This window comes from Anabrus simplex, chromosome 1 (genome assembly GCF_040414725.1).
Source record: "Anabrus simplex isolate iqAnaSimp1 chromosome 1, ASM4041472v1, whole genome shotgun sequence".
NCBI classification, from domain to species: Eukaryota; Metazoa; Arthropoda; class Insecta; order Orthoptera; family Tettigoniidae; genus Anabrus; species Anabrus simplex.
Window position 1 is genome coordinate 1,172,249,755 of NC_090265.1, and position 15,548 is coordinate 1,172,265,302.

Consider the following 15,548-nt stretch of genomic DNA (forward strand, 5'->3'; position numbering starts at 1 on the left):
TCATTATTATTTCACGGCTTATGAAAAGGTTATTCATTGTATTGTAGATAGTTCTGCCTTTTTCAACGCTACATCTTATCTCTTCTGAGCTAGCCGAGTGGTGCCGAGGAATGGGCAGTATAATGTGTACATACTGAATCATAACATGACATTAATTAGATGTAAATTATAACGAACGATTTGCCAGTGATTCATGTGAGGTGAACTAAAACCGTTTGTATTACTAATATATCAACAGAGCGATATAATACTGACTCGATGTGAAAGAGTAAGATTTACCATCCATAACTTTAGTTATCAGTTGTTTCAGATGAAGATCTGGTATTTCATTGTTGCGGTGCCTGCAAGGAACAGAATTAGATAACCTGGAGCTGGGAACTGAAATGTGTGTAAATACCATTCTATGATTTATTCAAGAACAGCTGATATTCCCCCTAGACTTTCCTAAGTTTAAGGGAGTTGAATGACCTCGTGGACTGTGTTTTCTTGAAATACCCATTTTGGTATTCACTGTTCACTTACTCCTACAGCCTCTGTCCACGTACGACTGGCGAAAAATGTAAACGAGGAAGAAGTTTATTTAACTCTCTCCGCAGATGTTGGTTATCCACCACTGGGAGAGAGGACTTGGAATCCAGTCCATTCATTCATTTAGGCAGTCAATATCTCACGCATAATAGACTGTTCAGTTGAACTGCAATAAAAGAGGCAATCCGGAACTAGAGGATGGGAGTGTTCTATTATATTCTATTAAGTTTCTTTGATACCGTTTTATCGTTTCCACAGAGGATAATAAATAGGTTGCGGTTTTCACAGAGGTTTCGCGAAAAATGTGTCCCGTGAGGAAAGCAGCTCGATTTCTTCTGGGTGATTTCCGACAAAAGATTAGCGTTACAAAAATGTTGCAAAGTTTGAGGTGGGAAGACTTGGGAGAAAGGAGACGAGCTGTTCGACTAAGTGGTACGTTCCGAGTTGTCAGTGGAGAGATGGCGTGGAATGACATTAGTAGACGAATAAGTCTGAGTGGTGTCTTTAAAAGTAGGAAAGATCACAATATGAAGATAAAGTTGGAATTCAAGAAGACAAATTGGGGCACATATTCGTTTATAGGAAGGCGAGTTAGGAATTGGAATAACTTACCAAGAGAGATGTTCAATAAATTTCTAATTTCTTTGAAATCATTTAAGAAAAGGCTAGGAAAACAACAGATAGGGAATATGCCACCTGGGCGACTGCCCTAAATGCAGATCAATAGATTGATGTTGATGAAGCGGCGAGCCATATATAAGCGGCTACTGAAGACTGCTTTGACAATTTTTACAATGCGCCCCGTGAAATAAGCGACTAGTAAACACTGCTGTAAGAAAACATGTCAACTTTGTCAACAGTTTTGAGCTAAATGTAAACTCTGAATATGAATTTTCACGACCGCATTGTAATCGAAACAGACTTTCAACGTATTAGGTCGTGTTACGTACATGTAGTACGTGTTGAAGAGATGTTAAGTACAGAACAAAAATGGCCAGCCGGACACCAGTGGGATCCGAACCCACAACCTCCCGATTTCGCGTTGGTTGCTGGCCATTTTTGTTCTGTACTTAACATCTCTTCAACGTACATGTACGTAACACGACCTAATACGTTGAAAGTCTGTTTCGATTAAATGTAAACTCCTTTTTATCAATATGCACGGTTTATTTTTTCTTACTTGCTCGCCTAATGATATGAAAAACCATCTTTGTTATTAACTGAGCCGGTATTTCGGTAGCGAAATCTTAGTTTCTGCTGCAAAGTTCACCCGATCTTTCTGAGTAAATATTAGAGATTGGTGTGTCTTCCTCGTGAACTCACTTCTTCGCCACACAAATACACCCCAATACTTCTAAACAGGCAGCACCCTGAGCTCCATACCGCATTCAGAATTTCATCATATTTACTTCTAAGAACTCTTCGACATCTCTTTGGTTCTTCCTTTGAGCAGGTTCTTCCGTTTAATTCGTCTGCTTTATAGCTCATGGTTCACCTTTAATGAGAGATGAGATGTCGTATGGCTTTTAGTGCCGGGATATTCCAGGACGGGTTCGGCTCGCCAGATGCAGGTCTTTCTATTTGACTCCCGTAGGCGACCTGCGCGTCGTGGTGAGGACGAAATGATGATGAAGACAACACAAACACCCAGCCCCCGTGCCATTGGAATTAACCAATGAAGGTTAAAATCCCCGACCCGGCCGGGAATCGAACCCGGGACCCTCTGAACTGCAGGCCAGTACGCTGACCGTTCAGCCAACGAGTACCTTTAATGATTCCAACACTGATAGGGGAAACAAAAATCGCACGACACAAAACTGAATTATACAGGATAATTCACTTGAAGTTTTCACTCCAAGAAACAGGGCAGGAATGACAAGAGAAAGTGGTAGCTGTACGATTCTGGGAGTTTTCCACTCTTCTTTAAAAGGCGTCTAAACAAAGGTTACCTGGGAACAAATACAAACGGCCACTAATTTCGTTTGTTTGCAAACGGGCGTTTATTTCACACGTTACTTTTTCCACACATTCGGGGAATATCCCATCTCACCCGCTAATAGCGAGTTAAATTTTAATTAAAACAGCATGACAGATTGCCCAAGTTAAGAACTGTACACGACCCCATACTATACTAGACTTAACTAAAGTTGGCGTCTGACAGGTAAGGTTGGAGGGAGGAGCACAGCACGTGCCATTTCACGATGTTGCCACATTCCAGCATTCCTTTCTACTGTACATACTCTTACCCCTCGCTTCCGGCTCACTTGTTCCCTCCTTCATTCTGACCGCTGTGATCTGTTGTAGACTACCTGGCCAGGCGGTGTCGTCCCATTTGCGATCACTCTTATACAAACAACCAGGTTCTTATCAGTGACAGTGATAGGTTTGGCAACTCCCAGCAAGACGAGCTGCCCTGAAGTTTTATCTCCATGGCAACCGCAGTCGCCTAACCCTCGTTTCCATGGCAACCGCACAGCCACTCCCTTTATCCCGCCCCGGCAGGCAGTAAACGGACCTCCCTCTAAGAAATGTCAGGCACCAACTCTTATTATTAGCAGTATAGTTCATTTATACGTTTCAGTTATAATGCATGGTAAAATAATGACATAATCAAGGACGTTATTTACGTCATCAAGAGCTGTATCTCCCTAGGCTGAAAATATATAAATGACTGAATATTTGATATGGTTATTTAACTAGAGAGTTCTTGAGTACTTACATGTATTCCAAATACAGATCATAAGCTGTTCCAGATAGCAGCATCAGAAGGACCAAGCCAGACACACATCTGTAAAGAAATAATCATCACTAAGCTGGCTCCTTTAACGCACACACAGTATGACGGACATCCTATTCAATTTTAATCTCTGTACTACAGGGTAGACAGTTATTATTATTATTATTATTATTATTATTATTATTATTATTATTATTATTATTATTATTATTATTATTATTATTATTATTATTATTATTATTATTATTATCAATAAGACTAAAAAGTAGTGAGTATATGAAACCGGAGGGAAAACACTCTCACAGTACAGGCGGGAAGTCACCGTTGCCCGAGATCGAAACATTTTCTTAGTTCTGTCATGACAATTAGCTTTGTCCAATCCGTGCACTTATACGTGACTTTTAATGCAAACTCTTCACAACAGGGTTCCCTCTGTTGATCAGTAGTTGACTGTCGGCCTCCGGAGCCCAAGATCACGGACTCAAGTCCGGCAGAGGTAGACATATTTTTGAAGAGAGGAAACAGTCCATTCGGTACTCCATGTCGTACGACGTCGGCATGAAAAAGATCTCTGGCGAAACGTTTAGTGTTTATCCTACAGAATTAATTACAGTTCAGCTACAGTTCGCCAACGCAGATTCGCCCCTCTGTCGTGATTATTATTATTATTATTATTATTATTATTATTATTATTATTATTTTGCTAGTGACTTTACGTCGCACTGATACAGACAGGTCTTATGGCGACGATGGGATAGGAAAGACCTAGGAGTTGGAAGGAAGCGGCCGTGGCCTTAATTAAGGTACAGCCCCAGCATTTGCCTGGTGTGAAAATGGGAAACCACGGAAAACCATCTTCAGGGCTGCCGACAGTGGGATTCGAACCCACTGTTTCCAGGATGCATGCTCACAGCCGCGCGCCTCTAACCACACGGCCAACTCGCCCGGTATTATTATTATTATTATTATTATTATTATGTTGTTGTTGTTGTTGTTGTTGTTGTTGTTGTTCCGGTTCTCTGACTGAGGGGTCAGTTTCTTGGGCTTCAGTCTTTGTGGCCCTGAGTTCGATAAACGACTAATTCCCTTGGCTCGGATCTGGATGTTTGTGTTGTCTCCAACATTCTTACAACTCACCCCTTCCATCTAACGCAGTTCCTTGTGCATGGCAGATGCCAGCCACCCCGGTGAGACGCTCTGCTTGTATAAGGGCTGCACCAGCCTATCAATAGCCACGCGATATTATTATTATTATTATTATTATTATTATTATTATTATTATTGTACCGGAGGTCCACCCGCCCTGTGCATTTAAAACTAGCGCCTTGGAGAAGGCCATCTAGATCAGGAAATTGAAACTAATTTTGGAAATAGTTTGAACATTTCTCGACAGATGTCTCTACTATCTACTTAGATGCGCCCTCTGGTGCGAGAATGAACAATTAAATTATGAAGTATTTTGTGTACCGAGGTTTCCTAAACTGAATTGTTTAGTGATTTTTTTTTTTTTTTTTTTTTTTTTTTTTTTTTTTTTTTGTTTAAAAGTTATCAACACTTCTATCTCTTCGCGCCAACTTAATTCGTTAGTCAATTAGAAAATTTGTACATTTAAGTAACGAATCACTATTTTTCATATTTATTTGACTATCCAATGAAAATTGTGGTTGCGTCAGGGTTTCGACTCAGAGAAATCTGGGACCTTCCTCTCCGCTATAAAAGCTGGCACATTTCGGGCCAAGTTGTCTTTGTGATCGCTCCAGTCTAGAGTGCGTTCGTAGCGGAGGCAGGGGGAACGGGCCCCTCGTCCATCTTCGGGAGGTCCAGAAGCTCAAGGTAATAGCAGATTCTGCTTATCAGGGGGATAGTCTTTGAAAGCTAGTTCAAGGAGAAGGTTTCAAATTTCTTTCCCAATGTAAATTTTATTTCTAAATGTAAATTCTCACTCAAGTCTAAAGAACTCACTCGAAACGGGGTATAAAGAGTGGTACCCTCCTGTATTCCCCTTCAAATTGTTGTCGAGGTGACTACGATTTTGTAACCTTTAAAATCTATCTAGTAATTTCTGTAACTTAAATATTTGTTCTCCATGTATTCACCTCCGTAGTATAGGCTTAGCCTCTGTAAAGTCGGGCCATAAGCCCAAATAAGGTTTTAAGTATTTCGTGTAAATTTCAAGGAGCGCAAGAGTTTGCCTCCTTACCATTTTGATTTTACCAAAGGCCAGGTAGAATGGGTACTTGTTACCCCTGTTACTGTTAACCTTCTTCATTTCATTGTATGGCAAATCAGACGGTTGTGCAGTTAAGACAGTGAATACTGTTTAATTTTGTTAAATGTAAGTGGTGCCTTTGATAGGCCTGCAAAGCAAAGTCATCTCCGTCCGTACAGGCCATGAAGGCCCTTGGAGGAGTAGAAGGTAAAGGCTTCCACCATTGTTAACCTCGACACGTGATGGGGTAGAGTGGTTAGCTCTACGCCCGGCCGCCTTTGCCCCCAGGAATTAACCTGGTACTCATTTTTGGTGTAGGCTGAGTGAACGTCAGGGCCATATGCTCGTCCGGAAGTGGAAATCTCGTTTCTTAAATTTTACGACTTCATGACGGGGATTCGAACCCACGTCCTTCCGGGCGAACCGAGCACGCCTTTACCGCCTGGAAAGTGTAAATGTATAGATCAAAGACGCTCTTCCTTTTGGTGTAAAAGAAATTGGAAGATCCGTCTTCTTGAATGTTGGTTGAAAGGAGCAGTAGCGCTCATGTAAAATTTGTAATATTAGGGAGCTTCAAGCTCAGCTTGTTAAATGGTTATTAGTTGATTATTCTGATTTTTATTACATTGTTATCCAAGCTCACGAGCTAGTTCTGTACCTTATTTGTTATTTGCTTAGCAAAGTGTGAAGTTTAAAATTTGAGAAAAAGAAAAAAGAACACAGAGAAAGAAATATGGCTCCAATTTTATTTTAAATTCATCTTCTGACTTTTCTATATCCAGCCATTCATGCCCGCACCTTCTTTCACCTCTGCAAACTACGGTATCACCGTAACAATTATTATTATTATTATTATTATTATTATTATTATTATTATTATTATTATTATTATTATTATTATTATTATTACAGTGCTTGGCTTGTCATTATTTCTTGTCATAAATCTCGTCCACGAAAATTATTTCGATAACTGATGTTTATCCGAGAAAGAAATGTGACTGGTCCTGCTAGGGGGTGTTACGTGACCCATACCCCCAGAGAAAAGACTGCACGGCCTTCTAACCAAAAGTGGAGATCAAAATAAACACTTGATAGGTAGAATTGTAATTGTGATTATATACAAAGGGATAACAGGACAGAAAGTACACTGCCAGTTTTTAAGAAAGGAAAAAAGACGCTTGAATTTTCATGTACGAGAATATAGAAATTAAGTATCTGAATAGAAACTTGGCTAAACTGGGCCGTCATGTTCATGCAGCGCGCTATAGGCAGTTAGACCAATGAGCTCCCAGCCAATCTGGAGGGCATGGTCGACCTTTGCGAGTACTGTTCTTTTCATCTGGTTCTCCTTACGCTTTCTGGAAGGTGCAACGAGAATGTTCCGTCTCTAGCCGAGTCCCGAATATTCCATTAATTTGTCACCAGGATTTAGGCTAAACGCGAACAGTGAGTGAGTTTTGGAGTTCAGTAGTTGGACTGAGGTGACAGTAGCATTCTCTGACGCCAGTGTCTCATCGGTGTGTGTACTGTCTTGGAATACTAATTGGAGTACTGTACGTGTACCGATGTGACGTAGAGTGAGTGATTGGACCTTTACGGCAGTAAAGCTGGTTGTTGTCTGTACCCCGCCGTAGTCGGAGTATGGTTGGGTACTGAGCAGAGTACTGGTGATGTACTGCCTTCGGTGTATGTGTACTACCGTGAATTTTGGAGTCTGTGTGCGGAAGAGTTGAGGTGTAATTAATTGGAACAGTGTTAATGATCGTTGTTGTGAGGAGTATTGTCCTGCTGTTTAGCACTGTTGAGCTGCTGCTGTTTAGCCGTCATTTTTAACTAGTTCACTGTGTACGGACTCTGTGAATTATTGGACTTTCATTGGAGTCGAACCAAGAAACAGTGATCATGTGTTGTAGGCGTAAGCAGTTCTTATTCGTATCTATCCGCCTGCAGCTGGTGTGCGGGGTGACTGGATTTGCGAATGAAAGTGAAAGTAAGACGAGCCTGTCAATAAGGATTATAGCCATCTCAGGTAATACCAACGAGCCGGACTACCACCTGTGTGAAGAGGACAGAGACTTGTAAACAGACAGCTATTAGTGACTGTGGTCATAAATGGTGTGTGTACATGTGTGTACGTATTGGATCGTCCTGAATTAAATTAAAACAGACTGAGTTTTATTGGTAACAGGATAATAGGGAATGACTCAATAGACATCTTCATAAATAATACGTTTCCTACCACTTTTCCTACACGTTGGTGGGGTCGTGGATGCGAACTGTGCCGTCCATGTGGATTTGAGGTGCTTGTGGTCATTATTATTTCAAGAGGAAGTACAACTGGCCAATGTTATTTTATGAACACTAATCAGAGGGAAAAAATGGAAGGGATCCGACACGTCGAAATATGAAGATATCAGCCGAAGAAAGACAAGGGCCACGGAGGGCGTGAAAATGAAAGACTCCCTAGGCCTTGAAAACATAATACCGTCGGGGTCGGAAATGTACAAAAGTTGACCAAGAGAGGTCGGATAGTATAGATGAAAGTGAGGAGCTTGGCACAAGTAAGTGGAAACACTGCCAGGGCTCAGCTTAGGGCCCAGTCGTGGTTAACCCACGCTCCTAAATTGAGAGCCCCTGCTTCACCTTTTAGTCGCCTCTTTCGACAGGCAGGGTATACCGTGGGTGTTATTCTACCGCCCACACCCACAGAGAGAGATGTGAACTTGAACCTGTTTTACGGCCGAGCCCAATGGTCGCCGACCCACGCTCCCATGTTCAGAGGCCCTAGGGCTCCTTTTAGTCGCCTCTTACTACAGACAGGAGATATCGTGGGTGTTATTATACCGCCCCCACCACAGGGATGTTTATTCATTATCCCAAGTTCGCAGGTTCGACCCGGGCTAAGGTAGTCAAAGGCCTGTCAAAAATGTTGGCACTCAATGTCACTGTTGTTGGAATGTTAAGGATATCTGGTGTAGTAGTAGTATCGTCATTTTCTCTCAACGAATTGAGACTTAATCACGTACATTTTCGTTCTATAACTTCAGGATTAAACGGGAGTGTTACAGCACTTGTAAATATGAGGGAATAGAGAAAAGAGGTAAATATACGTATTACTAGCAGGGTTAGAAAGGAAAAAAGAATTTGCAGCAGTGATCGGGTACAGGGAGTTGTTCCTGGCATTCATTCTCTTATGAGTGTAGTGCAGGACGCGTTTCGGTAAGGGCACTCTAATCACCTGTCGTAACATTAGACAATTGTTCTGATGACTGCACGCGAACAGTCAGTCCCTTACTTTGCAGTTAAGTAGTATAGCTCGAAACTTTGTGTTATTGTTTACACTGAGTGTTTATTACAACCTATTTATTGATTGATTGGTATACTTACGAGAAAATAAGTAATACAAGGTTATAGTCTACAAGTTCCCCAACTGTAGCGTGAGTGACTGTTACCACTGAATAAGACTAAAATGGTTTCCCATTTTCACACCAGGCATATGCTGGGGCTGTACCTTAATTAAGGCCACGGTCGCTTCCTTCCAACTCCTAGGCCTTTCCTATCCCATCATCGCCATAATACCTATCTGTGTCGGTACGACGTAAAGTCACGAGCAAAAAATCTTCTTCTTCTTTATCTGTTTACCCTCCAGGGTCGGTTTTTCCCTCGGACTCAGAGAGGGATCCCACCTCTACTGCCTCAAGGGCAGTGTCCTGGAGCTTCAGACTCTGGGTCGGGGGATAAAACTGGGGAGGATGACCAGTACGTCGCCCAGTTGGCCTCACCTGCTATACTGAACAGGGGCCTTGCGGGGGAGGGGAAGATTGGAAGGGATAGACAAGGAAGGGGCCGTGGCCTGAAGTTAGGTACCATCCCGGCATTCGCAAGGAGGAGAAGTGGGAAACCATGCAAAACCACTTCCAGGATGGCTGAGGTGGGAATCGAACCCACCTCTACTCAGTTGACCTTCCAAGGCTGAGTGGACCCCATTCCAGCCCTCGTAACACTTTTCAAATTTCGTGGCAGAGCAGGGAATCGAACCCGGGTGGCAGCTAATCACACTTACCACCACACCACAGAGGCGGACCCGTATAATTTCCAGGAAAAAAAAATATCAATGCAGAGATTGGAGGTATGTATTAGAAAAGTAGAACGGTAGCGAATGAATTCAAATTTCATAGAAGGACGTGACTGAGGATGACTAATTGAGACACCTCCTGTAACGCAGGTCAGTATCTATTACGAAAACATCATAATATTATACGTATGTTGCTGAGGATCAAAGTTTTGCAAAGAGAAATACAGTCAACTCCAGTAAGTTGACCGCGTTTGGTCTGGTCAGTCAGGTCAACATATATAAAGTTGGTCGTGTGTTACAAATTACTTTTAATGTTTGTCTACCCCTTAGTCCCCTTTCCTGATACGGGGTTGAGGATGAGGTGGGATGCTTTTGTTTGGCTTATTTTCTTACGGCTGGATGCCCAACTTGACGCCAACATAGAACAGGAGCTAAGGAAGAGCAAATGAATGATGGTGAATGGAACTGGGTAAGGAGGTGGAAGGAATCGGCTATTGTCTATGCAGTGAAACTGTCCCGGCATTTGCCTGGAAGTGAAAATGGGAAACCACAGAAATCCGTTCTCTAGGCAACCGGCGGAGGGCTTCGAACCCACGCGTGTCCCGAATGCAGAACTTTTCAGGCCTGTCCACTCCGCTCGGGTTTAAAATTATTTTCAATGGACCCGTGAAAATATTAATTACGCAGGTCTGCGTAATGATCTAAGTCACTAAAATGGAATAAAGAACTCACTTTTTATTTTAAGTGCTGATTAATATATTTATTTATTTGTTTATTTATTTTACTTATTTTGTTTTGCTAATGGTTTTATGTCACACTAACACGTCGAAGGTTTTCGGTGACTTAAGAATGGGAAAAGGCTAAGACTGAAAAGGTACTGCCCGTGACCTTAATTAGGTTACAGCCTATGGTAAAAATGGGAAACAACAGGAAAGCATCATCAGGTCTGCAGACAGTGGGATTCGAACCCACCATCTCCCAAGTGCAATGTACGTTAATGCTGTTTGTTTTAGTATTACGGTATTCCTGTAAATTAAAAACGCAATGGGCATACAAACCACGACTATTCAAAATTTATATTATACAATAGTTGTGAGATTACAACTCGCCTACGGTACCTACTCTGAAAAAAGTCTTTTAGGTTTGTTTTTGTTATTAAAAAAGCAAAGTCATCTCCATAGAGGCCATGAAGACCATGGGAGGGGTGGAAGGTAATCTCGGCACTTGAAAGGGTATAGTGGTTAGCTGTACGCTCGGCCGCCTTTGCCCCCTAGGAATTAACCTGGTACTCATTTTTAGTGTAGGATGAGTGAACCTCTGGGTCAAGTTCACCTCCGGAAATGGTAATCTCATTTCTTAAATGTTTCGACTTCCTGACGAGAAATCGAACCTATGTCCTTCCGGGTGAGGCGAGCACGCCTTTATCGCCTCGGCTAGGCAGCCCCTTGTTTGTGTTATAGTGATTTTAAGTTTAAGCTTACTCATTGTAATGTCTGTATATAACTGGAACAGTTATTTCTCAACATTAAAATCATTGGCATTACAATATTTAATTAATTTATTGACACATTTTACGGATAACTTGTGTGTTGGGACATGATTCTCAATTTCTTCTTCTGTCGCAGGGATCTCCTATCGTCATCATTGCTTTTCTTTCTCCTAAGTGGCCCTTCTGTATCATATGCTATGAAATTGTCAACAAATAGCGTTACAATGGTCAATTCACACAGGTAACAAGCGTATAAAATAATACCAAACAGTGTTCAAGACAAAAATTAGACCATTTTTTTCTGTAATTTACGCAAAGTGCACCGGAGATCATGTCACAAACTTTCGAGGGTGGTACAGAAGATCAATATGAATTTGTATGGCTTATTTTTAATTTACCAGAAACGCTTCGTTTATTATTTTTATTTTAGCAGTATTAATGCATAGGTAAAAATAGCGTGTAGCCTCCGATGAGATTTGGTGCAGGTCTTTCGATCAGACGTCGCTTCTATGAGAATGGGGTGCTACCTTTGATGAATTCTAATGCAATTGGATTTAACCAATGAAGGTTAAGATCCCCGACACGGCAGGGAATCGAACCCGGGACCTCCTGAGCCAAAGGCCAGCGCGCTAACCATTTAGCCATGAAGCCATACATAAATGTGTAGTGATTTGATTTATTTTGGCGTATGACCTCCGGAGAGACCTGGTGGAGGTCTTCCGAGTTGACACCTATAGGCGACTTACGGGGTAAGGATGGGGCCCTGCCTAACATGATATCTAATGTTGATGGCGGCACACACATACACCCAACCCAGAGAAAGAGAAATTAACTAGTGAAAATCCATGGCCCGGGCGAGAATCGAACGCGGGACTCCTTGGACCGAAGGTCGGCATGCCAATATATTAGCCACGAAGCCGGGCTGCTTTGAATAAACATTACAACCCAAATATCAACATCAGTTACAGCAAAGTTTCAAATAGAGTTCCGCCAACCTCAATACGGACATGGCAACGGCGCTCTGTGGACTATCTCATGCATTCGATGATGCCCAGAATGATCCTGACTATGTCACAAAAAATTATTATTCTTGTCACACAAGGTCCTATTCTGAAATCTCTCAGCTTGTCTTCCATTTCCATTTCTTTTCCATAAATAATGTGCACCGGGCGAGTTGGCCATGCGGTTAGGGGCGTGCAGCTGTGGAGCTCGCATCCGGGAGATAGTGGGTTCGAATTCCACTGTCGGCAGATCTGAAGATGGTTTTTCGTGGTTTCCCATTTTCACACCAGGCAAATGCTAGGGCTGTACCTTAATTAAGGCCACGGCAGCTTCCTTCTCATTCCTAGGTCTTTCCTGTCCCATCATCGCCATAAGACCTATCTGTGTCGGTGCGACGTAAAGCAAATAGCAAAATAATAATAATAATAATAATAATAATAATAATAATAATAATAATAATAATAATAATAATAATAATGTGCATATTAGCGAGTTCCCTCAATGCGAATCCTTCTACGATAAGAAATTAGATAAGTCAAAATATATCGCATTAGCCAAAATGAGTGCAATATTCAAATGTTTACAAACGTAACCATATCTGCGCCAAGGCGTACATTTCAGAAAATATAGAATGTAAGTTAATTTGGTTTGCAAAGCGCCCCCGTTTTTCTTCTCCTTCGCTTCGTAATGAGCAATGTGCTATAGGAAGCAATAACTTGGAAGTTATTTTTAAAAAACCGAACATTTCTGGACATGATCTCCTCTATCACCTCTGGAAGTATGTAACATAGTCACAGGTACACCTTGGGTATACAAACAAATGCGAATTTGCCAGTTCTATATACTGTATGCGGTATATACTGTACTACAAGTTGCTTTACGTCGCACCGACACTGATATGTTTTATGGCGACGGAAAGGGTTAGGAGTGGGAAGGAAGCGCCCGTGGCCTTAATTTAGGTACAGCCCCAGAAATTGCCTGGTGTGAAAATGGAAAACCACGGAAACCCATCTTCAGGACTGCCGACAGTGGGGTTCGAACCCACTATCTCCCGAATACAGGATACTGGCCGCACTTAAGCGACTACAGCATTCGCGCTCGGTAGTTCCATAAAAATACGGTCAAATTGAGACAGGTGGTCATATTACAGAGGTGACCAATGTCATAGGGTTTTACTGTATACTGTACGTAAGGTATTGTGTCTATCGACAGATCCCACGGCTGGTGAGTTCTACTTAGGCTGCCACTCAGGCGTGGACGCAAGTCAAACATAACTCTGTATAAGTAAACAGAGGCACCATCGTACTGGGTTGTGGGCCTGTGACGTGACAAGGTGTAGGGTCCAAACAATATATGATTGTCATAGATAACACGTATTCTTACTCACAGAAGAGTCCAGAAGATAGAGTCGTCCCAGAAGTCATAGCGGTTATGTAGAGTTCGGACCTTCAGCAGCTGTGTCCACTCTGGTACAGTGGCCTCAACGAGACCACGAACATCCTCCATACTACAGTTGTACGGTAGGCATAGCCCGAGCTGGATTCGCTCAGCCTGTCCGCAGCATACAATACAGAATTCTTAGAAAAACAATTATCAATATTCAAAAGAAAGGGAGAATATTTTCTTAATTTTAAATTCAATATTCAAGATATCAGGATTTTATTTATAATGGTGGAAGTAGTTTTAGAAAGAAAGAGGTCCTCTAGAGAAATGAATGTTACAGAATAAACTTATCCCTGAAAAATGTGCATGCAATACTACAATCTAAAGTGTGATTTCAAGAAATCTAATAGATGTCCGGTGGAAGGTAAAAGAAAAAAAGAGAAAATTATCATGTTATAACAAGCATTGACAGGCCCATCTGGTGCCCTCCCATCGTCGTAGAAATTTGATCAATTATGAATTCTGTGAATGATAAGAAATTTCAGGGCACTTGAAATTTATAGTTTTCTTTATAGGTATAATAATAATAATAATAATAATAATAATAATAATAATAATAATAATAATAATAATAACAATTGCAGTTTTCAAAAATGTAGCTTTCGTTACTACCTCAGCACATGTACATAGATCAGAAATATTACTTTTAAAAATATAACTTGTTGGTAAAAGTTCATTCTTACATGCCTTTTCAATATACGTAGCATTTAGAACAAATACGGAGAGCCACTTATTTGCTGTAAAATTGTACTTGTAGTCATAATAGCTTCTGTGATAATGTTTCTCTGATTCAATTACCAACAGAGTATTTAGCTCCTTATCCACTAGTATTTAATACATTCTTTGGTCTCATTTTTAAATTAACCAGCAAACTTCTGATGAAGCGAATTCTGGCTTCAACAGCAGGAAAATCCTAGGTAAATACACTGACTGACAGAGCAAATGCAACACCAAGAAGGAGTGGTCAGAACTTTATGCCAATTGCAGGGTAGACTGACGTCACTGAGGTATGCTCATGATGTGAAATGCGCCGCTGTGCTGCGCACGTAGCGAACGATAAATGGGACACGGCGTTGGCGAATGGCCCACTTCGTACCGTGATTTCTCAGCCGACAGTCATTGTAGAACGTGTTGTCGTGTGCCACAGGACACGTGTATAGCTAAGAATGCCAGGCCGCCGTCAACGGAGGCATTTCCAGCATACAGACGACTTTACGAGGGGTATGGTGATCGGGCTGAGAAGGGCAGGTTGGTCGCTTCGTCAAATCGCAGCCGATACCCATAGGGATGTGTCCACGGTGCAGCGCCTGTGGCGAAGATGGTTGGCGCAGGGACATGTGGCACGTGCGAGGGGTCCAGGCGCAGCCCGAGTGACGTCAGCACGCGAGGATCGGCGCATCCGCCGCCAAGCGGTGGCAGCCCCGCACGCCACGTCAACCGCCATTCTTCAGCATGTGCAAGACACCCTGGCTGTTCCAATATCGACCAGAACAATTTCCCGTCGATTGGTTGAAGGACGCCTGCACTCCCGGCGTCCGCTCAGAAGACTACCATTGACTCCACAGCATAGACGTGCACGCCTGGCATGGTGCCGGGCTAGAGCGACTGGGATGAGGGAATGGCGGAACGTCGTGTTCTCCGATGAGTCACGCTTCTGTTCTGTCAGTGATAGTCACCGCAGACGAGTGTGGCGTCGGCGTGGATAAGGTCAAATCCGGCAGTAACTGTGGAGCGCCCTACCGCTAGACAACGCGGCATCATGGTTTGGGGCGCTATTGCGTATGATTCCACGTCACCTTTAGTGCGTATTCAAGGCACGTTAAATGCCCACCGCTACGTGCAGCATGTGCTGCGGCCGGTGGCACTCCCGTACCTTCAGGGGCTGCCCAATGCTCTGTTTCAGCCGGATAATGCCCGCCCACACACTGCTCGCATCTCCCAACAGGCTCTACGAGTTGTACAGATGCTTCCGTGGCCAGCGTACTCTCCGGATCTCTCACCAATCGAACACGTGTGGGATCTCATTGGACGCCGTTTGCAAACTCTGCCCCGGCCTCGTACGGAC

General features: G+C 42.6%; 1 protein-coding gene across 1 annotated transcript in view; it reads right to left on the reverse strand.

The window, feature by feature from the left end:
* Positions 1-15,548, reverse strand: part of LOC136858399 (nose resistant to fluoxetine protein 6-like) — a 176,963-nt gene that overhangs the window by 85,070 nt on the left and 76,345 nt on the right. The window contains exon 3 of the mRNA XM_067137917.2: positions 13,428-13,591. Within this exon, the coding sequence (XP_066994018.2) occupies positions 13,428-13,591 (164 nt within the window). The remainder of the gene's footprint in view (positions 1-13,427; positions 13,592-15,548) is intronic.